The sequence below is a fragment of the Megalops cyprinoides genome, chromosome 22 (genome assembly GCF_013368585.1).
Source record: "Megalops cyprinoides isolate fMegCyp1 chromosome 22, fMegCyp1.pri, whole genome shotgun sequence".
NCBI classification, from domain to species: domain Eukaryota; kingdom Metazoa; phylum Chordata; class Actinopteri; order Elopiformes; family Megalopidae; genus Megalops; species Megalops cyprinoides.
Window position 1 is genome coordinate 2,892,328 of NC_050604.1, and position 22,803 is coordinate 2,915,130.

Consider the following 22,803-nt stretch of genomic DNA (forward strand, 5'->3'; position numbering starts at 1 on the left):
GCAGGAAATATGCCTATTTTAAGTGCTACAAACTGATTGTATCTTAGCAGCCATGCCATTTGGACATTGAACTATGTTCATTTCCCAGTTAGGACCTGACATGTAATGATCTAATGATCTACAAGAAATTGGTTGCAATATCTGCTTTTCTTTGTGTGGTCTGTGCCTTGTGAACAAAATGTCATCAACATCTAAGTACACGGAAACAAGGGTGAATAAAACCTGTTTTTCAGTATAGCACCCCAAATGTGGCCAAATTTCACTAAACTTAGTGTGTTCCACCCAAGCCTCATGGTAAGCATGTCTAAACGAGTTTTATGCCAATGAGCAAAAGCATTGCAGAGATATGGCCACTCTTCCTTTATGGCACCTTCACAGGCAAATTTGTGGGTACACTGCACACAGAGGTGGACACCCTGGCTTCAGAATGTAAAAGTCCTGCCACGTATTTGTTCTACCCATGTACTACACCAGCTGAATTTAATTAGCACAACTAGGTAGAGGAGCTAATTAGTGAAATCACCTTGTTTAGTGAATGGCTAGAACAAATACATGGTAGGACTTTTACTTTCTGAAGCCAGGGTGTCCACCTCTGCTTAAAACCCTAATTTCTCCACACAGGAACAGTCGCCTACTAGACCTCATTTTATGAGAAAGTGTTTTATTTAAAGTGTTTTTAGCAGGCACTGCTTTGTTGAATCCCAGCACAATGACTGTATCTGTCTGTATGAATATGCTGTTTGTTTCCCTTTATAGAAAACCTTCAGAAAAGCAGGCAAGGCTGCTGAGGCCAGCTATGGCATTAGGCTTCATCCAATGACTGAAAGACATATGAGGGACAATCAGTAAGAACCATGCCAGTGGTTCCCAATCTTATTTTGCCATAGAGCAATTCAGCAGAGGCATACCACCTAACAACTGAAGTAAAGTGCTTAAAGATATGGCAGGTATTTTGTCATAAATCATGATCACTGCATTTAGTTGCAGTGAGGCAGAAGCGAAAAGGCCCTTGCCTGTTTAAAACCCATTATAATTCCCTAATGCATCAATCTGGGAGCCTCAGAAGGAATTTAAATGTATGAATCCACACAAACTTTAATATGCAGATCTTCTAAACCTCACACCTGCTTCAGTCACAGTCATGTGCACTGTAAAGCTACAGCAGGGACTGACCTCAGACCTGCCCAAGCCACAATAATGTACACTGAAAAGCTAGAGCAGCCTGTGACAGTCAGACTGAAAACTGATGCGCCTATCCTCCAATCGGCATTTGCTCCACTGTGGAGTCCTATGGAACTTGCAGTGTGGAAAACAGCTGTTGGCTGCACTTCAGCAAGCACAGAGGGTGTTGCAGAGAGGCACAGTAAGTGTATAATTATCTATTGCAAACCCACAGAAATGTAGGGGGGAGAAAGTAAGGGAAACACTTTCTTCTAACAGTTTTCAGTTGGAGGACTATGTACCAATAAACAATGGTACAGAGAAAGTGTGTGTGTGAGGTGGAAGGGGGTTCTGGAGACCAGGAGGTACTGATGTCAGAGGTCAGTCTGGCAGGCATTGTATTTGCAGCCAAATGCACAATATGGGGAAGGAGCCATGCAGCCAGGAAAAGGATGTAAACAGCACAGTTTATGTGCCATTTAACGAGAGTGAATTCCACACATGGCATCTGCCACAGATGTGTTTCCTCCCTTGTCTGTTCACTGTGCATAGAGGTGGGGAGAGAGCCTAAGACTCAGACTCCTCTCATTTCCACCTAATGCTGACAGCTATAGGGACAGCTCTATGAACCTGTGGAAGCTCGGTAGTGACACAGATGCTCTTAGAGTGTCGTGAGTTGGGTGGGGTTTTCTCACAGAGGGAAGGGGAGGAGGAGGAATGGAAATGACTGCTGTAGGACTGTCAAACGCTGTGGCATCGCCAGCTCCTGGCACGTCCCCTCCAGGATGGGCTCTGAGCTGCACTGCCCAAATTACCAGAGGATTGTGGTTTCTCACGAAGCAGTGTGAGCCTGTTCAGATTTTGCTGGCAATGTAACCAAGATGGCCATGCAGAGGAAGCCAGAATACTACTCTGCTGCCTTCAACAGATCAATAAAATTCTTACTTGTGAAAATGAGTGAAAAAATGAGTGTCTGTAATCACAGGAGTTGACAGCTATGTGTTCCTTGCCATTTGTTCAAAACCCCACTTCAGCCCATTGGGTCGAGCCAGTCAGAAACTTGGCCAGCCCACTAAAGTAGTGATGCTCAGATGCAGGGGAGAGGTGACAGTTACAGCTCTCAGATGGTGTGTGTGGTTAACAGGAAAAGCAGTAAGGTCAGGTGTCTTTCATATTAATGAGCCTTCAATCAGCTCTCATATTGGTTTCACACATTCAAACCAGTCAAACAGCAGATGCAGCAGCAATACTGTTTTCTGTGGCTATATAGGCTATATGCCCTTGTCATTGTCAGTTATGGAACTAGCCATGGTTGCTATTTAATGTACCTAGCTATTGTAGCTAGTTAGCAAGTTGTTTCAGCTACCTTTTAAGCCTTCAAGCTTTGTTTTTCTTTCAGTTTTTTAGATTGATTAATTTTAGTAAGAATTTCCAAAAAAAAACTGAGGGAGTAATGTTTCCTGGAGGCCTCACAAGCTGATATCTTGTCAAATTGCACTTCATGTTATTTTTATGATTTGCAGGCATGTGATTAATTTTCTTGCATTAAACAAAAATTAAGAAACAACCTAGCTAAAATAAATACAATATTCATTATTTGAACGTTCTCTGGTCGATGCTTGAAAGATATGGTGGCAAAAGACAGGTGATCTGTATAGATATTGTGCAGACCATGGCAAAAGGTTAGCAAGCTGGACATCAGGCCAGCTAGTTAGCAACTTGGTGAATCCTGTACACAACTTTTTCGTGAATGGACAAACAGCTCCTGATTTCTGGCTGCCTCTGTGATCAATATTTTCCTGAGGATTACACAAATAAATCTGAACACTGATAAACTGTTTCAATACCAAAAATGGTCTGAACAGCATTTATGACTGAGTTTACTGGTATTACTGAGTGGTGGGATGACAGAACCCTAACTGACAAACCCACTCTAGCCCTAAAGAAAAGAGCCAATTGTTTCAGCCCTGCAGACTCCTGATCATTGTCAGTTAATGACACAGCCCAGACTCAAACTTACAACTTCTTAGACTGTAGGACTCAGACTGCAAACAAAATAACTGTCTTTATTGAAATTCAAAATCAAAAAAGCTCTACTGGCATGGCCATTGGCATGTAGTATTGCCAAAGCATGTTTAACATAAATTTGCAAACAAAATGATTATTAAAAATACACACACACATATATGTGAAATATATATTCATTCTTTTGTTAGAGGGAAACACTACATCTTTTACCACAGTGCTGTAGCATCTGCCCAATTCAAAAAATGTACACATACACATATACAAACACACACACACACACACATATATGCAGTTTCACTCTTCCAGAAGAATTTGTAATTTTTCTTCATCTTGTTCTTACATGTTGGGGAGTGTATTTCAAAACAGATAAAGTATATTTCTTTGATTCTATGGAATTTATTACAGTGTAGGAGAAAGTACAGACTGAGCCACTTTGGAGCCAACAAAGCATTACTGAGTTAGCAATGCAAGGAACAGTTTACCATGACTTGCAGTTTAAGTACAGATCCTTTAACTTGACAAACTGCTAGCTATACTGCTGACCACAGGGAAAATGATGGCTGTAGATGTGCTGAATGGCCTTTTCTTATTAAACATTTTTTTCCTGAATCTCAGGGAGATATTACAGTGTTTATTTGTTCTTGAAGTTTTCATTACACTTCCAGTTTATGTCAGAACTGTCAGCAGTAGGGTGTCAACAGGAATGATTCTATAAAGATCTGAGCAGTGGGCCACCACAGAAATCTTAAGGCATCAGATTGCAGAATTTAGATTTCTGACATATGAAGAGTTGCTTCACATTCCCCTGTTGTATAACAAAAGTGATTTTTATTCACATATTCTATTCCGAAACAGCAGGAATGTCAGGTACGTGTGAAATCACCTCTATCCTAAGAATCTTTAAATGATCTTATAAGAAATGCCAAAATTTCACTAATGACCATGACCACTACTAAAATTAAGGACCATGAAGGATGGGTCCAACAACGTGCAAAAAAAAAAAAAAACCTTCTTGACTCTTCCCAATGTGATTGTGATGCCATCAGAATACAAAATGGAGGGTTTTTTCCTTAGCTGTAGGTCATTTTCAGATTTCTCTGTGCTTTACTATTTTCACACTGAATTCTGGGCTGAAAGTGCCAGCAGTTTCTGTCTCACTACAATTGGTGCTTACAACACAAAATTCCACCATGGCTCCTTATACTGCATAACCTCACACTTCCTGAGGAGCGCAAGGCTAGGGGATTAGAAAACTGGTGTGAAAAAAAACAGTGAAAATGGTGGTCAAAAAAAAAATCTGAAAAGGCAACAAAAACATTTCACCCAGCAGGGATCCTAGTTTGAGTTTTTTGTGTTGTCTCCTGTTCTTGGTTCTACTTCTCACTCAGAGAATGCATGAGGGGCAGCTTATTATTGTTATCTGATAGTTTTATTCGCATTGCAAGCAAGCTATTGTTATCCGATAGTTTTATTCTTCTTCCTCTTCTTCTTATTCCACCAAATTCTGTCCCGCTTCTCCTCCCACAGTTTTCGGAATATCAACCCCAAACCAACTGTATCCCCTCCGGTCTGACCCTGATCGGTGTGCTTGTATACAGCTAAGCTGTACCCGCAGTCATTCTCCAGTTTTTGTCATTTTTTCATCCCTTTTTTCCCATAGACTCCCATTCATTTTCAAAATCACCCCCCTCACACTTCATGGCCTTCCCACTTGCTTACTTTTCACCCCATAGCCACCATACCTCACATGTTGCCTCAGGACAAATCACCCAACACTGATCCAAGACCGTCTTGACCTGCACTCATCTTTTTGTCATTTTTTAAAAGTTTTTTTACTCATTTATTCATCCCTCCATCCTGCTATCTTACCGCTCGGTCACCTTTCAGCCTACAGTCACCGTACCACATATGCTGCCTCAGGTCATGCCACCAAACACTCATTGAAACCCATACTGACCCGCACTCATCTTTTACTCATTTATTCATCCCTCCATCCTCCCATTGACTTCATTTTTCAAAGTCTTACCGCTCGGTCACCTTTGGCCAAACAGCCGCCGTACCACATATGCTGCCTCAGGTTAAATCACCCAACACTCATTGACAGCCATACTGACCCGCACTCGTCTTTTTGTCATTCACTCATCCCTCCATCCTCCCATTGACTTCAATTCATTTCTCAAAGTATTACCGCTTGGTCATCTTTCAGCCCACGGTCATAGTACCTCACATGTTGGCTCAGGTCATGCCACCCAACACTCATTGAAACCCACACTGACCCGCACTCGTCTTTTTGTTGTTTACTCATCCCTCCATCCTGCCATTGACTTCAATTCATTTTTCAAAGTCTTACAACTTGGTCACCATTTGACCAATAACCACGGGACCTGATAATTTGCTTTTGGTCATGTGACTCAACACTCACCAAAGGTGGGTGTGTCCCTAGCAACCATATTGTTTACCCTAGCAACCGCCAAGCAACCACTTAGCAACACCCTAGCAACTGCCTAGCAACATGCTACCAACCGCCTAGCAACGCGCTACCAACCACCTAGCAACACCCAGGCAACCACCCAACAACGTCCTAGCAACCGAATCATATACCTTAGTAACCATCTAGCAACGCGCTACCAACCACCTAGCTACACCCAGGCAACCACCTCATATACCTTAGCAACCTCCTAGCAACGCCCTGGCAACCACCTAGCAACACCCAGGCAACCACCCAACAACGCTCTAGCACCCAAATCATATACCTTAGTAACCATCCAGCAACTCCCTAGTAACCATCCAGCAACAACCTAGAAACCGCTTAGCAACATCTTAGCAACCACCTAGCAACACCCGAGCAACCACTTCGGCACTTACATTACCATGTTTTTGCTGCTGGGTGGCAAGCACACTCTGCATTTTCTTCAGGAAATGCACTTTTCTAGTTTGTTCAGTCCTTGTGTGTGCTCTGTCTCGCTCACCATTTAAATAAATGCAGGCCCACACGTTGCAGTACTCCATATCCTATCCCAAAGCAACACCCACTGCACCTCACAATATTGAACATTTATTCTATACTTCAGAAGTGCAAGTGGATTTAATGTCTTATGGGTATCTGACTTTAGCCTATATATCTGATTTCTAGATTGCGTTCAGGAATGTAAACCCTTACAACACTGCATGGTTGTAAGGGCTTCCTGGAATGTGCTGTGTTGTGAATATAGCAACGTAGTTTGCACTTCTCACAGAAGGCCACAAGTTCCATCTGTGGTCCAGTAAATCCACTCGTTTTATGCTGTTATATGAAATTATACATGTTTCTGTTTAAAGAGTGTGCCATGGTTTTAGAGGAAACTAGGAAATTAAACACAGGAACTGTAACAGCCTGGAGTACCAATGCAGTACTATTTGGAAGATGAAGATAGTCTTTTAAAATGCTGAAACAAAAGATGAGACAACAGTGAGATGTATACTAGTTTATATTCATTTTTAGTTGTATTACATCAGTGGAAACAGACAAGGAAAGATTGCAAAAAAGATAAATACAAAAATAGACAGAAGAATTAACCATATCAATATATTTAATGGATTACTTGTGGTAATAAATATAAGATTATAAAAGCAGTCACAGGAGAAAAACTGAAGTTACAGTAGTTTTGTGCAAATATGGTTCAATTGATTTCAATTGGTCAAATTTCACCAACACCACCCAAACTTACAAAAAAGAAAAAAAAAAGAAAAACATCCATAAAAGTAACAAATGAACATTTTGGCACTTTTCAAGTACATCATCTTGAAGTCTTATTTGCAGTCTGAAATTTTGATTTCAAATGTTCTGAATTTAGTATTTGAGGTAAGCTTACACAAACAACGTATTTAATTTTTCTTTGCTCCTGTAGAACTTAAATTGGAAAGCATTTTGTGAATTTTGCAACTTCCAAAGGTTCAATGTGTAAAGGCTTCCCATCTGAAAAGAAAGAGGAGAAATACGCATCCCACAGGGCAAAATTAGCTGGCATCAGGGATGGAAAGCTCTGTGCAAATTGGTACAGATTGTTTGCTGTTTAGGCAGGCTTGTTCCCGGAAGAAAAAAATAAAATTTCCGAGGAAAGAGGAAACTATAAGAGTTTCTGTAAGAGTGAATAAGGATCATAGAGGAACTGAACCAATCGTCAGTAAGAGGTAGCGAGCCCTTGCTTTCTGAGCTTCACAGTCTTCGTATTTCAGTACCTCTCAACCTGACCAGAGCTCTTGAGCATGGTAAGAGTGTCCCTTTGAAATGGCCATCCAGCAATAGTTAACACATTTAGCCTCTTATTCTTATGGGGCGGCTGTCCTTGAGACTGCTGGGCCAGAATGCCTTAACAGAAAAACTGCCTGGTTTTGCAGTTTAAAGACTGGTTTTGATGGCAATCCAAGAGCGCATCACAAGTAGCTATCTGCAGTTAAACAAGTGATAACATGCAGAGAAATACAGTTAACCTGAGTAAAACACCACGCTGCCAAAGAGGAAGGCTGAGCAGGGAGCCTAGACACCACATGTGTAGTCAGGTCTTAAGGGTTCAAATGGGAGCAGTTTCTAACTAGCCTTAATCCCATTCATTTGTATGAAGCAGGAAATGTTTTGGGCTCCTTGGTTCCAAACTTTGTGTTCTGATAGCAGCTGTTCCTCAAAGAAGCAGAGCTTTAAAAGTTGAGCTGGGGAATGAGCAAAGGCAATTTGCCAGGGAACAAGCCTCCTATGCAAATCAAGAGGATTCTGTTATAAAATTTTAGAAATATATAGAATTCAGATTTCAGTAATCATCAAAGAGTGCGTACATTATATCGGTCCTTCTGAACGTCTAATTCACCCTTCAGAACAGAGTAGCGAAAACAACAAAGATGTCCACATTTGAGCAATTTCTACCTCAGCTTATTGATCACATTTTTCATTTTTGTATGTCTATATACTTAACAAAAAAGAACACTTTCCCTTTGACATCAAATTTAGTTTTCGTCCTATAACTTCAGTGACAAAACCACTAGCTCCCACATACAAAAACACACAGCGCTTGGTTATGTGTGATTAGCCCAGAGGGGGGCGCTGTCACAGCAGGGAGAGCCACTCAAAGGCCATCCTGGGTCCCCCCTTGCAATCAGGAGTGGGGGGCTTCCCAGCTCCAATCGTAGCCCACCCTCCCCCACTTCTTCGGATTGAGAAAGGTCCAATTGCAACGTTCTGATTGGACATAACCCTTCCACCAATCTTCCCAATCCTCTTCCCCCATTTTTTCTTTTTCAGTCAAACCACAGCAACTTTTGACTCAAACCCTTTTCATGAACAGACAGTCAGCCCCCTTACAGCTTCCACTTAATGTGTTTTTGGTTTGATTGCTTATTTTTGCCTTCTGTTTTCTCCCCCTTGATGTGGCCACTTGTGAAATGGACTCGGCCCTCTAGTGGTCTCCACTCTGCGCTGCGTTCCCTCTGGCAGATTAGAATACTTGCTCAAAAGAACGATTCTGTAGAATCCTTTCACCAACACTGTTTGGGGGCGGCTCCTGGCCCCACCTGGGCCTCAGCAGCATGCCATCTACATGGGGTTTCTCGCGTTGCCATTTCCAAGGCACTGCTGGAGCAAAAAGAAAACAAAAACACCTCCACATTCTCTCTTCCCAATCTTGAGGCTTGCTTTTTTTTTAACTTTCATATTTCTGTTGGATTAAGCCAGGTATTCCTGTGCCTACCCTTTAGTGTTCAATTCACAGTATTATAAAAATATTCTACAATGTAGAGGTAATTCAATTCTCATCAGATATGTAAAATAGTGTGATTTTTTACTGACTTTCTCTTAGCAGTACCAGTTTGGTGAAAGGCAATTTCATAAGAATACACAAACCTTGTGAGGACATCGTAACACATGCAAATAGTATGTGCTATTAAGTACTCTTGATTACAGCTAAATATTGTGTGTAGCCTACCCATCAGACCCTTCAAGGACTGCAATACATAAAGCAGTGGGTGGACATTATCCCACTTCAGTACACTCCAAATGCCAGACAAAATTAGCACCACTGTCAAATTTACTCAGAGTCCCATACTTTCTTAGTTGTCACTGAAGTACCCCTTAATCAGACCACCCCAGGACAGAAAAATAACCACTTGCTGCACTGTAAACGGAGACATTGTGCAACAGATCTTTCCAAGGTAGCCTCATTTCCAGCTGTCTGCTTTCAGTTCTAATGTTGGTTAACCGCAATCTAATGAGTGTTTCACATTGCAGGGGTATACACAGAGGAGCAAGGCAAGTAGACACCTTGAGCACACACTGGAGACAGGCAGCAACGCTCTGTCACAGGCAGCTATACCAAACATGCTCCGATTGGAGTGCCCAGGGAGGAAACTCTCAGTGTTTAACAGCTGTGGGGGACTCGCAGGCCATTCACCTTTCTGACACGTCCAAAACAAATCTGGCCTGGCATCTCAACCTGGCCTCAGTCTGACAACAACAACCTGGCATTTTTTTTTGCTTCAGTCCTTAAAGAGTTTTCTGAGGGCAGGCATAAAGGATCACGCATATGGATTGAATACAATTGCACTTTCTTACGATCAGGCTATGGGGTGGTATGAGTAGTGTCACCCCAGAGTATGTGCCACCTGAGGATGCCTAGGGAGGGGTGATGCGTTCTGCCCCTCTCTGGCATCTCCCTGGGGCGTGCCGGTGAGGGGCAGTGCCCTCCCCCCCCCGGACACAGATGAGACCCACCCTGTCCTGGTTCTACAACGAGACAGGGCACGCCTGCTGCTTTAAAGCGTATGGCTTGGTCAGATAATCACACAACAGCTTTCATACGTAACACAGGCAGAGGGGGCCAGCAGTGTGTCTACTGAGCTGCAGCATCTTTGGTTACCGAAGGACCGGTTGTGTTTTTTTTTTTTTTTTTAATTGCCTCCTCCTGGAAGCTCGTCTCCAGTGGCTTTCATTTAATTAGTTTCATGGTGAAATCTTCCTGGCTCCCTTGCAAGCGAGATGATCCTCCTGTGCATCAAAGGCAGAGTCCCTGCGCTCCGCATCTCAGGCATTTCAGCGAGAACTCTGCTGTATTCCCAGCTGTGCCAGGTGGCAGGGGGGAGGCTTAAGGTAGGAGGACATCCTCAGAACAGAAAATCTGCTTTGCCGTTTACTCCTATATCATATCCTGTATCCTATGCTTCCATGTTAACACATTGAAGTCTTTGTTTTGGTTGATTTGCAAATTTGCACACATGGTGTCTTAGGCTTAATAAAACCAGAATCGTATTCCAGACCAAAGGGAAGCTGGCAGAGAGCTGCCTGGGGATGACCTGAGAGCTGTTCAAGTTATGGTCTGTGCTGTGTATCCTCAGTGATTTGGTAATTCTCCAATTGCCTTTGAGCATCAAGAACGTTGACCGTGCACTCTGAGGTGTGGATAAGTGACTGTTTTGGAGGGGAGACTGGATCAGACAGCAAAGCTGTCATAACTCATCTCCTCATAGCAAAACCGTTGTTATTCATCTATTCATACCAAACCCATTGTAAGTCGTCTACTCATTGCAAAGCCAGCTCTTAGAACAAAAAGCCAAGGGTGAAGGAAGATTTGTCCTTAGGACAGCACCATTTGGGATGTTACCTTTTACTTACTAGTTTTGTGCTCAGCTGTTCAAACACAGATGACCCCCTCCTGCCAGCGCGACTAGCTATGTTAGCCGTACAGGCGCTTATATAAGGACACAAGCACTATTCATGCATAGGACAAGCGATGCGGTTGGCCTCAGCATGACCGCAACCTCTTCTACTGCTGCAATGGACTACACTGTTTGGGCGCTCCCAGAGAACGCCGGAATTCGGACACCCTCGACTCCAGCTGACCGACCCAGCCCAAGCCTAACCCAAGCAAGCCCACCCTCTCCCACCCACATCAAACCCAAGTGGTCCGGACATGAGATGAGCTGCTCTGGGACCGTTCAGAGGGGAACTGTTTTTATTTGACTGGAACTACCTGAAGAGGCTGTGCTGGAAGCTGCAGAGTGTTCTCTACAGCTATTCCCATGGCTGTGTGAAACATTGCTTTTTTCCCCATGATACTTTCTCATTTGATGTGTGCTACATGTGTGAGGCATCTAGCTGTGTGGGACACCAAGATGAGAGATCCAGACCTGACCTCAGAGTGTGACCTGTTGCACTGCATACTTTGCCAGAACAGTGCTCCTAGCTTTGAGGCTATCGGCGAGTGATTATTTACATAAGGACGTCGACGGGCAATAACGTGTCACTGCTTCAGAGGAATGTTCACGAATCTGTCCAGCCTCAAGGAATTCAGGAATCATTAGAATCATCAGAAAATCTATCAGAGGCCTTTGGGTTGGCACCCTGTGGCTTGCCAAAGTGCCAGAAAAACCAAAGCAGGCCTTTAATCCAACATGTGTACATTACATCACAAACAGCTCATAAGCTGGACTGCCTTTAGAGCCTGACTCATGATATTCACAGAGACATTATTTACAGTACTCACACAGAGGGGATCCTGCCCATCCCAGTTCAGGTCGGGCTCAGTGTACTCCTGTTACTCTGGCTCTGCAGTGTTGCTGCTGATTCCATCTGTGGAAGGCTGAGTCTGCTTCTCTGGGTTTAGCGTTGCTGTTTTTACAACGTCCTTTAATCTATACATCGGCACATAATTTCCTTTCTGGAGACTCTGATACACGGTTCTGGAATCTCTCCTCGGTGGATTTGAATACTTCAGCCTCTGTTTGTCAAGTTTTTCCTTTCTATCATAAAGCGCTCTGCGACAAAGTCATAAAAATGTAACTTTACAAACATGTAAAAATGCAGTTCATCAAAGCAATAGGTGGTGGTCAGTTCAGGATCTCTCACATGCTTGTCCAGTGTTCACCTTGTGAATATTACTGGTCCCAGGTCTGTGGATGCTGTGTCTACATGGTGCAGCGGACACTACCCTCAGCATTCCCCTCATAGATCATGCTGATCCCAGGTCTGTGGATGGAATGTCTTTTCAATGCAGAGGGCATTGCCCTTAGTGTTCCCCTTGTGGATAATGCTGACCTCAGGTTTATGGGTGGCATGACTGCAGTGCAGTGGACAGTTCCCTTAGTGTCACCCCCTTATGGATATGATGACCCCAGGTCTGCAGGTGGCAAGTCTATATGGTGCAGTGGACATTGCCCCTAGTGATCCCACCATGGATAATGTTGACCCCAGGTCCGTACACAGTGTACCCTTATAGTGAAGACCTTCACCCTCCCTCCCCCTCCCCCCCTCCCTGGATGGGGTGACTTGTGGAGTGGGCGGAGACCCTAGGGGTCAAAGAGGTCAGCCTGGCCCTGCATGTCCAGCTCGCGGTTGAAGCGCTCGATCTCCTTGTTGGCTTCTTCCACATACTCATCAATGAATTGCTCCATCACTGCGTTGGAGACTATGTAAGGTAGACAATATCACTCTGCAAAGCACCCTAATGACAGACGTACACCTGGGGCTGACACTCAAATGGCTTCTTTCCATGAACCTTTGAATGTGGTCACACTATTCAGGCTATTTCTGCTCATAGTCAACTCTTGGCAGGGTGGGGTTGAGAGAAGGCAGCTCCAGGTACAGTTGGTCATCTGGCACACAATGTTGCCAGGGTGTGGTTATACGAAATTTGGCAGAAGTGGGCATGGTTACTGAACCTTGTCATATGACAAAAATTACTCAGGCACCAGGCCGCATGTTACCTCCTTCAAATTACATTCATTATTAAACATCACTTCACTCAGCAGATGCACTTACCCAGACAAACTTAGATTCTAGCCAATATTTCTTACATGCTATCCATTTATGCAGCTGGACATTTGGACTGAAGCACTTCAGATTAAGTACCTTGCCCAAGGGTATAACAGTAGTGCCCCGCCGGATCCGAATTGACCACACCACACTGCTGACCAAATACATGTTACTTCTGGTATAGAGATCCACAGGGAATATCAAAGTAAGCAGGCATGTCCAGCCAAACAGAGACATTGAGATTGCTGCTGTGAGAGGGAGGTTGTTACCAAGCTTGACTCCACATTCTACAGTTAACCTTCAGACCCTCAAAAAGCCCACATAATAATGTAACGCAAAGGAAGTCTATTTTTCAGAAGGGCCCGTGTCCTCTGAGGTCATCAAGCTACAGATGAGTCTTATTTTGTTTCAGAGTGAAGGAGCCCTGCAACATGGATGGCCCAACACAAGGCCATAACAGCTACAAGCATGGAGTGGCCAGAACCTATTTCCTGTCTCTGTTTCTCTGTCTCTGTCTGTTTCTCTGTCTCTGAGTCTGAAAAGCCACAGACAGCTCAAAACCCTTAGCGGATTATCTCCATGACTGGAATTTGTCATTCACGTGACAAAATACAAGGATACATGGATGGAAGTTCATTTTCTCTCCAAAGAAGTTGACAAATTGGTGTCCATTGTAGAAATAACCTGATGGCAAGGGGTCCAGGTGCCTCTTCACCTGAAGTGATACAGAGGAGAGAATGAGAACACCGTGATGGCATACACTGCTGGCCAAACATCTCCATGTTCCAACCAGTATGCGTTCTGATCAGCACATGCTTCAATTGGCATGTGCTTCATCTAAACCAAAGAGATTTACTGAAGGAAGGAGCACCAGTCCTAAAGCCTATGTCTACATCCATCTTCGGAGCCAGTGTGATCGAATTTGCCCTTCACAGCTCACAGCTTTGGCACTGTGAGGTGGTCATGTCATTCACAACGTGATCAAATAACACAAATAAAGGGGGAGTGTGGGAACAACCTGCTGTGTGGAGGTCTGAGAATATATGAGAGGGTCAAGGAAGGTACTTGTTAAACTGGCTAAACTAAGCCAATGTAAACTCGGAAAAACATGTGCATACCGATGAAGAACAGGCTATTGCTCACTTGGAACAATGGGACACCGCAGGTGGGAGCCAAAGATCTTGACGTTGACGCCATATTATGTCCTTATAAAACTCCTTGCCTTAGCTTAGCCTTAGCTCAGCTTTGCTGCCCTAACAGGAAGTGTGTGAATGCAGTGGGCGACAATCACGACTCACGTGAATGGCCTTGATTTCCTGCAGGGTCAGAGTCTCGTGCGTCTTCTTGGGCCTCTTCATGGCTTTCTGTATCAGAGAAAACAAAGCAAGGAGTGGCTCACCGGCCAGGAAGCCAAAACGGTGCAGGAGTGGAAATACCAAAACAGCAGGCCAGACAGCAACTCCTACAGCACCCACTCATACCCATAACGAATGCTCCCTTTCGGCTGTCACTGAACTTTCCACCTCTGCTGAATGCTTCAATGCATCCTTCAACAAATCTAATATCCAGCTATTTAAAGCTGGTACATTCAAACAGGATATTACCAATTCAGGATAACTGAATTGTAAATGGATTTAATCCATTTCTTAGCTGTCATAAGACACAAAAGTGGTGATAAACTGTATGAGATGTTTATGGTTCCCACAGCTGTGCAAGTGAATTTAGGGAAATACGTGGGTTGCTCTGTTGACTGGCTCTGTTGTTTCTCCATGGCATCCCACATAAATTTGAAGGGGAAAAGTAGAATTATAATACTGTAATTCAATTAGAACTGATGACCAACACAGCATTTCTACTACTGAATTGTACCACTAATGCAAATCAGACATGAGAGATTAATGTTGAGACTGTGACACTGTTAATCTCTGTGCTAGGTTGTTAGGTAAGAGTTAGGTTGGCATTCCGTTTATTGATATTTTAAATGCTCTATTTTAAATGTCTCTCAGCTCTGCCAAGGTATTTGCAAACACCCAGAAAATCCAAGATAACTATGCCTTTTCCCCCCAGTGAGAATAGCAGGGCAAGCAGTATTCCCTACAGGGGTGAGATCAGCCTGGAGAGAGTACCTAAGAGAGACCTAGTTTAGTGAGATCAGCTTCAACTTGATGTGAACACCTAGAAGTGTACCAGCTTAGCACACTGCATGATGGGGCCTAAAATTCTAAAAATCTAAAGATATTCTGTACCTGCTTACAGCACTGTATAATGATGACAAAAGATATAGAGTGAGATCAGCGAGAGGAAATCGGTGTAATGAGATCAGCCTGCAGAAGTTTCTTACCTGCTTAGCACACTGGCGGAGCCAGTTCTTCAGCCCCTCCTGGGTGAGACCCACACCGTAGAACAGCAGGAAGCAGTCATGGGGGCCATGGCGGGGCTCGCCAGCCTGAGGGGGGGGGGTTGGGCCCCTCCTGTGCAGGCACCATGCTCAGGGCCCCGCTGTTCGCAGTGTAGCTCACCTCCATCAGCTGTGGTGAATCTGGTAGGGAAACACACCCGTCACCCTGCGGCACCGCTATGGCAAACTGCACAGCTCCACAGTGACAGGACTGCGTGCTGGGGTGCGTTTCCGCGCACGACCGCCACAGGACCGTGCCGACGGCAGACCCAATCAGGACAGAGGAAGTTTTGGAGTCGTAGCTCAAAAACGCACCCTGCTACCATCCAAACAGCATCTTACACTAGTCTCACAACTCGACGTGCAGGCAATAAAGGAAAAACAGCAAGTGCAAACGCAACAACTACGAACACTCTACAAGTTTGTGCTTTATGGTCACAACCAAGGGCTGCGGTCTGAATGACACGGAGGGAACACTGATGGGAAACGCAGTCGCTTCTCCCACTCGACTCCACGGTCAGAGTCACGCCCTCTCACCAAACAAGTAAAACCATCCCACTCTCTCTCTCTCACCATGCAGCTACAATACCAGACTCATAACAGATGAGGAAACTAAAGAAAACAAGAACCAGGAACCGGGTGGAACAAATACACTAAAGGTGAACTATGAGCTGGAATCTACATGTGGAAAAAAACGTGAAGTACAAACAAGTTTCCTACCGTATTACGATTTAACACGCCTTGAAGACATTCCTTGCTCTAAAATATCCCAATACTGTTTGTGTTTTGAAATACAAGTCAAACATTTACCAAGGAAATGGCACAGAGCTGCAGCACTGTTGAACAATGAGTGGTAAAGGTTATACAGAGATGCCTTGATTACAAAACCTTTTCACTGTTGTGCTTCAGTTTATAACCAGGGAAAGCAAAACAAGACATGGCACTGCATTTGGTACAAGGTAATGTAATATTCTTACCAAGATAAACGTAAAGAAACATTTTTTTTTTTTTTTTTACCAGAGAATCTGACACGGCCCCAAATGTTGTACACGTTTCCGTTGAAAGGATTTGCTCTCAGTGATGATTTCAATGCTGTGAATCAAAAACAGGGGAGAACATTTCAGATTTGTTTACATTAAAAATCACTCAGAAGCAGATGGACGCACCACAAAGCCAGCACCTGTGCAGTTCAAGGTGCACCTATGTAGCTCCGACCCTGAGAGTCACACACATGAAGAACATACACCCATGGAAGTGATGGTGGTTATGCGTGCATGGAGAGGAATGTCATCGTTACTTATCACCCATAATATGAATTGCATGACATAGTGTGCTGTATGGTCAGTCATAGCACTGAGCGAGAGACTTCAATTGTCACCATGGTTGTGAAGACACACAGAATTCACTAGGAGTAGATATGTAACCCAAATAAAAGTGCAACTCCAGCATGTGACAGGCAGGGCAGTGCTCTAACCTTTGCATCGCGCCATGAACAGGGGCTTCTCCAGGGGTCGACTGAACAGCACACACTCCTGACTCATGGTGGGGGATGACACACCTGTGCTGAATTTCCCCTCACACCTGAAACACAGGCACACACGCACACATACACATATAAACACACACACACAAACACACACTTTATTTAGGTCCACATTAAGAAACAGCAACTTTGTATTTGTTATAGGAATAAATACATTCAATCAATGGAGATATACAAAGCACACAGAAACACAAAGACACACATGAACCTAGTACAGACACACACAGAAACACACACCCACACATAGAAACAGACAGACACAGGAAGACACAAAAATACACACATACACACACACACACACACACACACACACACACACGCATGCACACACACATACACACACGGGTATCCATGGCAGATGCTAGCTTTGTAGCATTCAGCAGCCAGGTTGCACATATCTTTTTGCTTAGGGCCTTAGGGCCGCATGAGACAGTGGCCTTTCAGTTAGTGGGACGTGGTGGACATGCAGGGCGGGCTGGGGGTCAGAGGTCAGGAGAGTGGGCAAACATACCAGCCGGGGTACAGCAGATAGCGCGCTCTCAGCATCTGGGGCTCAGAGAAGCTGCTTTCTGACAGAATCAGCTCCACATCCTCATTCCTGGGAGAGAGGTTGGGTTACAGCAACACGACACATGCACACACATACTGTAGATACACATACACACACACACACTCACATATTTGATCAGCAAAGCTGCCACAGCTGGCACCATTACCACCCCCTCCTGGTCCTCCTTGTATCTAACCTTCTCTCACCTAAAGCAACTATTATTTGAGAGCATGAAATCACATCTATAATGGTGCATTGACATTCTATACATGTGCTTATAGTATATAGTATAATTCATACTAAATATTATATATTATATTATTTTTACACTCCAATACTGGAATGCTGTTTTGCTCTCTGGTCAGTTTGAAAATGAATAGACAGCTACTAGCTAAGGAAAGCTGACAATATATGTATCCATTAGCTGCCAAAATAAGATAGCTGCTAGCTGGTATTAGCCAGGTCAAGGCTAACAATTTACCAGCACCCTGGCTAATCTGGCTGATAGAAAGTGGCATGCAGAAGGCCTATGAGGATCTGCCAAAGCGAGGCAAGGCAGCATGTGTTTATACGCTGGTAAGCTAAGTCACAGTGGGTTACATATTAACGCTTCATAGATTTACCTACCTCTCTGCCCAAGAGGAAGTTTGTGTGTACCTCTTGCCACATCACACACTAACCCTTTCACCATTCGTGCCTTTTAGGCAAGCGCTCTGAATTTTAAAAATGATTTTCAATCAAATTGCTGTTTAACTAGGTTATTTTTTAACAAGCATAAATCATATTAGCTTCTCAGGCAAAATGCGTGTCTATCGTGTGGGCTGTCTACTTGGCGAGACTTGCTGTTTGCCTCAGGTGGAAGGTGTAATCCTGCACTTGGGAAAATGGTCCTTATTTTGGTGTGTTTGGGTTATGTAGGGGTGGGGGGAAGAAAACTGTCTTTAAAAGGAAATACAGGGAAACCAAATAGCCTCCATGATTCAGCTGATTTGGCTCAGTGAAATGCTGAAGGTTGTGCTAAAGACAGACTGGGGACAAAGCCTCTGCGTTCACTCAACTCATCGCCCATCTCATCACTCATCGCTAACCTCATCGAACATCTCACCCCTAAACTCATATCGCATTACTCATAACGGAACTCATCATCCATCTCATCACTCACCACTGAACTCATCGTTCATCTCATAAATTATGTAATCTCTGAACTCTTCGCTTAACTCAATGCTCGTACCCCTTTCATATGCTGGGGTTTTCTGACTAAGCTGCAACCCTTACCATACAGCCAGCACTCACCTGGTTACGGCGCCTTTCTCTGCAAGGACGAAGGCTGCGCCTGGGTTGGCTGCTCGGATCAGCTGCTGGACTTGGTGCAGGAAGGGGTGCCTCTGTTCCCCAGTCAGACCCGTGAACACCACACAGCTCACCATGCCTGGGCATGGAGCACAGCAACACGCTAACTAACAGGCCAATGGCTAACACCTTAAAAACCATGCCACACATCACATTGACTCAAAATGCACAAAATGGTCAGTGCAGCAACAATGAATTTATTCAACAGCTGCAATGTAAATTAAGAACGGGACTGACTGTAATGTCACGGTACATTGCCAGTGTGATTGGCGATAATGTCTCTGGACACTGGCGCCGTTAATGGGGCGGCTGTGTAGCATAGTGGTTAAGGAGCAGAACTCATAACCAAAAGGTTGCCGGTTCACTTCCCCACTGGGGCACAGCTGCTGTACCCTTGGGCAAAGTACAATGGCCTCAGTAAATATCCAGCTGTATAAATGGATAACACTGTAAAAAAAAAAAAAAAAAAAAACTGTAACTGATCTGGATAAGAGCGCCTGCTAAATGCCAATAATGTAATGTAATGTGATTGGCTGTAATGTTCCTGGACACTGGCGATGTGATTGGCTGTAATGTCCCTGGATATTGGTAATGTGATTGGCTGTACTGACTTACCCTGACTACACTGCTCTAGGAGCTTTGGGAAAAGAAACCTGTGGGTGAGAGAAAAGAGAGAGGAGTGATCCTCCAGTCAACCGTCAGCAGCATGATGACTGGTCCTCCAATCAGAGACCTGCAGCACTTTCCCAATCAATCAACTTCTTTCTTTCTTTGTTGAACACAGACGTCCCATGGAGTGAAATGCCCGCAAAGCTTTAGTTATCAGCATGGAGCATGACGCCAGGACATCACAGAGGAACACACACACAGGCGAGAAAGGTCACAGCAGTATAAATAGAACAAATAGATAACTGCTACGGCTGTGGCAGACAATGGGTCTGAATGCCCCTTCTATAGAATGTACTGGCTCTAAATACCCCTGCTATAGAATGCACTGACTCTAAATACCCCTGCTACAGAATGTACTGGCTCTAAATACCCCTGCTATAGAATGTATTGGCTCTAAATACCCCTGGTTGGCATGTTAATGGATATAACTGCCCTTTCTATATAACCTACTGACTCTAACTTCCCCGGATGTGGAAGACACTGGAAGACTGTGGAGGACATTGTCCCCACAGTGACAGACACTTGCCAAAACCCCCGTTTTTGCAGAAATTACAACCTGTCCCTGATGCGGAACGTAATGAATCTAACTGCCCCTGCTACAGTTTTATAGTTTTAAAGCATTACTACTAAGATATCTGCAACACATTCACTTAAGTGGGGCAGGCTATTCAGGAACTGAAAGGTCAGACAATTGCAGCCAAAGAGGTACTTTGTTGGCATAGCTTAGTCAATAATTGATTTTGACTGGGGCTGGAACAGTTGGCTGAAGTTCACACCCTAATTTTGACTCGAAGGGTACAATTGATGCCGTTTTCTGGTGTAGGGCTGTGACGATAACCGTATCACCGCAACACCGTGATCATGAGACGGCTACCACGGGGTTGAGCTCATTACTGCAATCATTTATTTATTTTAGGGCTGTCAACGTTAACGCTCGTTCACGATTAATCTGGAAACTTTAATGTTAAATGTTTTAACGCAAATTAATCATGTTATCAAGTTTGACCCCAACTTCCTTCCATAATTCCAGCGCGGATATTTACCTGGCTGAATTACTGAAAAGCGTGGCAAATGCAGATGTGCTGAATGGCAAATTTCGTTTTAACCCTTTGGCATGTAACTTATTTGTTATGGTATGTAGTACGCGTATTACCTTATATGGTTCGTTACGTTTTCATTTACGTTATTAAGTTTCTTACAGATTTCAGTTAGCATTTGTTATATTTTTAGAGTTAAATCGCTGTTTCCTCAAAGTTAAAATTAGCTAGAATTTCTCCAATCTAGTGTTCTAATCGCACCAGTTTAATCACACCAGTGTGACCGTATGCGCTAAAGGGTTAAAACGAAATTTGCCGTTCAGCACATCTGCGTTTGCCACGCCTTTCAGTAATTCAGCCAGGTAAATATCCGTGCTGGAATTACGGAAGGAAGCTGTGGTCAAACTTGATAATATGATTCATTTGATTAATCTGTGTTTGCCACGTAAAATAAAAAGACCGTAAAATAAAGAATGAGTAGCCTACATTTCGATTTTTTTGCAGCACTTTATACAAGCAGTGATTGTAGTAGATGCCTACCGACATCATGAATGTTCAAATATGTTGCATGTTTAAAAACCATTAGCATTAAGAGGATGGTAATGTTCCCTTACCATCTTCTTATTTGTCATTTGATTTGAAAAATAATTAAAACTTTTAATGCGGCTACATATAGCCTATCTCTTCATGCTGCTCCAGACACCATTATTGTATGGCCTACATAATTATGTGAATTAAAATTTAAAACATTAAAATGTTAAAATGTTAAATGTAAAAATGTTAAAATGTAAAATATTTGTAAGTTTGCAATCACTTTCTAAGTTGTAATCAGCCTTCCCGAGAATTTTTTTTGAAAAATAAACAAGTTGTTCATGTGCAAACGTTATGGGTTGGCTTTTTGTGTTGTGCGGGGGTCGGAGGGCAGCGCACCGCTAAATCGCAGTAATTTGTTGCTTTATTACCGTGGGAAGAAAAAATCATTACCGTCACAGCCCTATTCTGGTCTTCAACTTTTGATGCAGAGGAGAGATATAAGGAGGGTTTAGCAGGCTCCCTTCAACAGGTGAAGTATTCCTGACGAGAGGAGGCCTATGGGAGAGTTGTGTCTTTTTCGATCAGTGCCGCTGGAAAAGGCTCGACCCTGAAAGGCCATTTCCCACCTGGTGAAGCAGGCCGGCACAGCGATGCGGGTGGACCAGCAGCCAGGTTACCAACAATGCTCCCACGGTGTATTTACTTCATGGGTCACACATGCTGCCCGAGTGGGATGAATCACACCACACTGTTTACCTCTGCTGCTCCCCCCACCCGCCCTTTGAAGACCCTCTCCCCACCCACACGACAACTGCTCTATAGTCTTGAGTGCTAAGTAAGGAAAGATCAATGGGCTTAGCGGCAGGCAGAGACAAAAGGTGTGTGCAGACAGCTGGCCACCCCCTTTGCAAAGGGAAAGTAAGCCCTGCAATGAACAACCAAAGTCACTTATGAACTCATTCTACCCTTATCTGTGGCCTCAATCAGAAAGGAACAGAATCAGCCTCTTTGAAAATAGATGTCAATATGTAACATGTTTGGAAAACACACTGTACTTCACCTATAAGAAACCCTGATATGAGAATCAATTGCATATAGGGATCAAAAGCTACAAATACAAAATCATACCTATATTAATGCTTTTAAATACTCTGCCTGTGACAATAAATTAGTCTGTTTACAAGAATCATTTTAGGCTCACTCACACAGAATATGATATTCAGTGGAGCTCAATGGAGCATAAAAAGCTGCTTAGAATGTGAATACACTGTATTTGAAATTCTTATCCTGCGCTACTTCCTGAAGCACCTTGCACCTACAGTATTTTGAGAAAAAAAATTAAGCTTAAGTAGCTGGAGGTGATTAAGTGCTGAGGCGTCAGTCAACATGACAAAAAAGCTAGGCTCTTCCTACAGATCAATGCTGCCCTCTTCAGACTTATGCTGGAGAAGAGTCTCACAAAAGAGACACAGCTGTAAAACCAGGAATTCCATGGTCTGCCCTAAGATCCTAAATGAGCATCTCACAGAACAAAGGAAAGTGAAACACACGTTTACAGTCTACACAAAGACATCATGGAGATATGGAGATACTCAGATATTAACGCTAAATTATAATTCTATTTTTGAATTTGGTTAGGGACATTGACATTGTTGCAGCATTGTATATCACACAATAACATGGTTGTGAATTATGCCATTATTTTTCCTTTATTTCATAAAGGACTTCATAAAACTGTACAAATTCAATGTTTTGTGATTA

General features: G+C 43.6%; 1 protein-coding gene across 1 annotated transcript in view; it reads right to left on the reverse strand.

Moving 5' to 3' along the window:
* Positions 1–10,086: 10,086 nt before the first annotated feature.
* c22h20orf194 (chromosome 22 C20orf194 homolog) overlaps positions 10,087–22,803 on the reverse strand; it is a 41,551-nt gene continuing 28,834 nt past the window's right edge. Inside the window, 10 exon segments of the mRNA XM_036516450.1 lie at positions 10,087–12,602; positions 13,583–13,676; positions 14,260–14,325; positions 15,303–15,398; positions 15,400–15,500; positions 16,377–16,451; positions 16,834–16,940; positions 17,414–17,500; positions 18,746–18,881; positions 19,418–19,455. Of these exon segments, the coding sequence (XP_036372343.1) occupies positions 12,496–12,602; positions 13,583–13,676; positions 14,260–14,325; positions 15,303–15,398; positions 15,400–15,500; positions 16,377–16,451; positions 16,834–16,940; positions 17,414–17,500; positions 18,746–18,881; positions 19,418–19,455 (907 nt within the window). The 3' untranslated portion in view covers positions 10,087–12,495.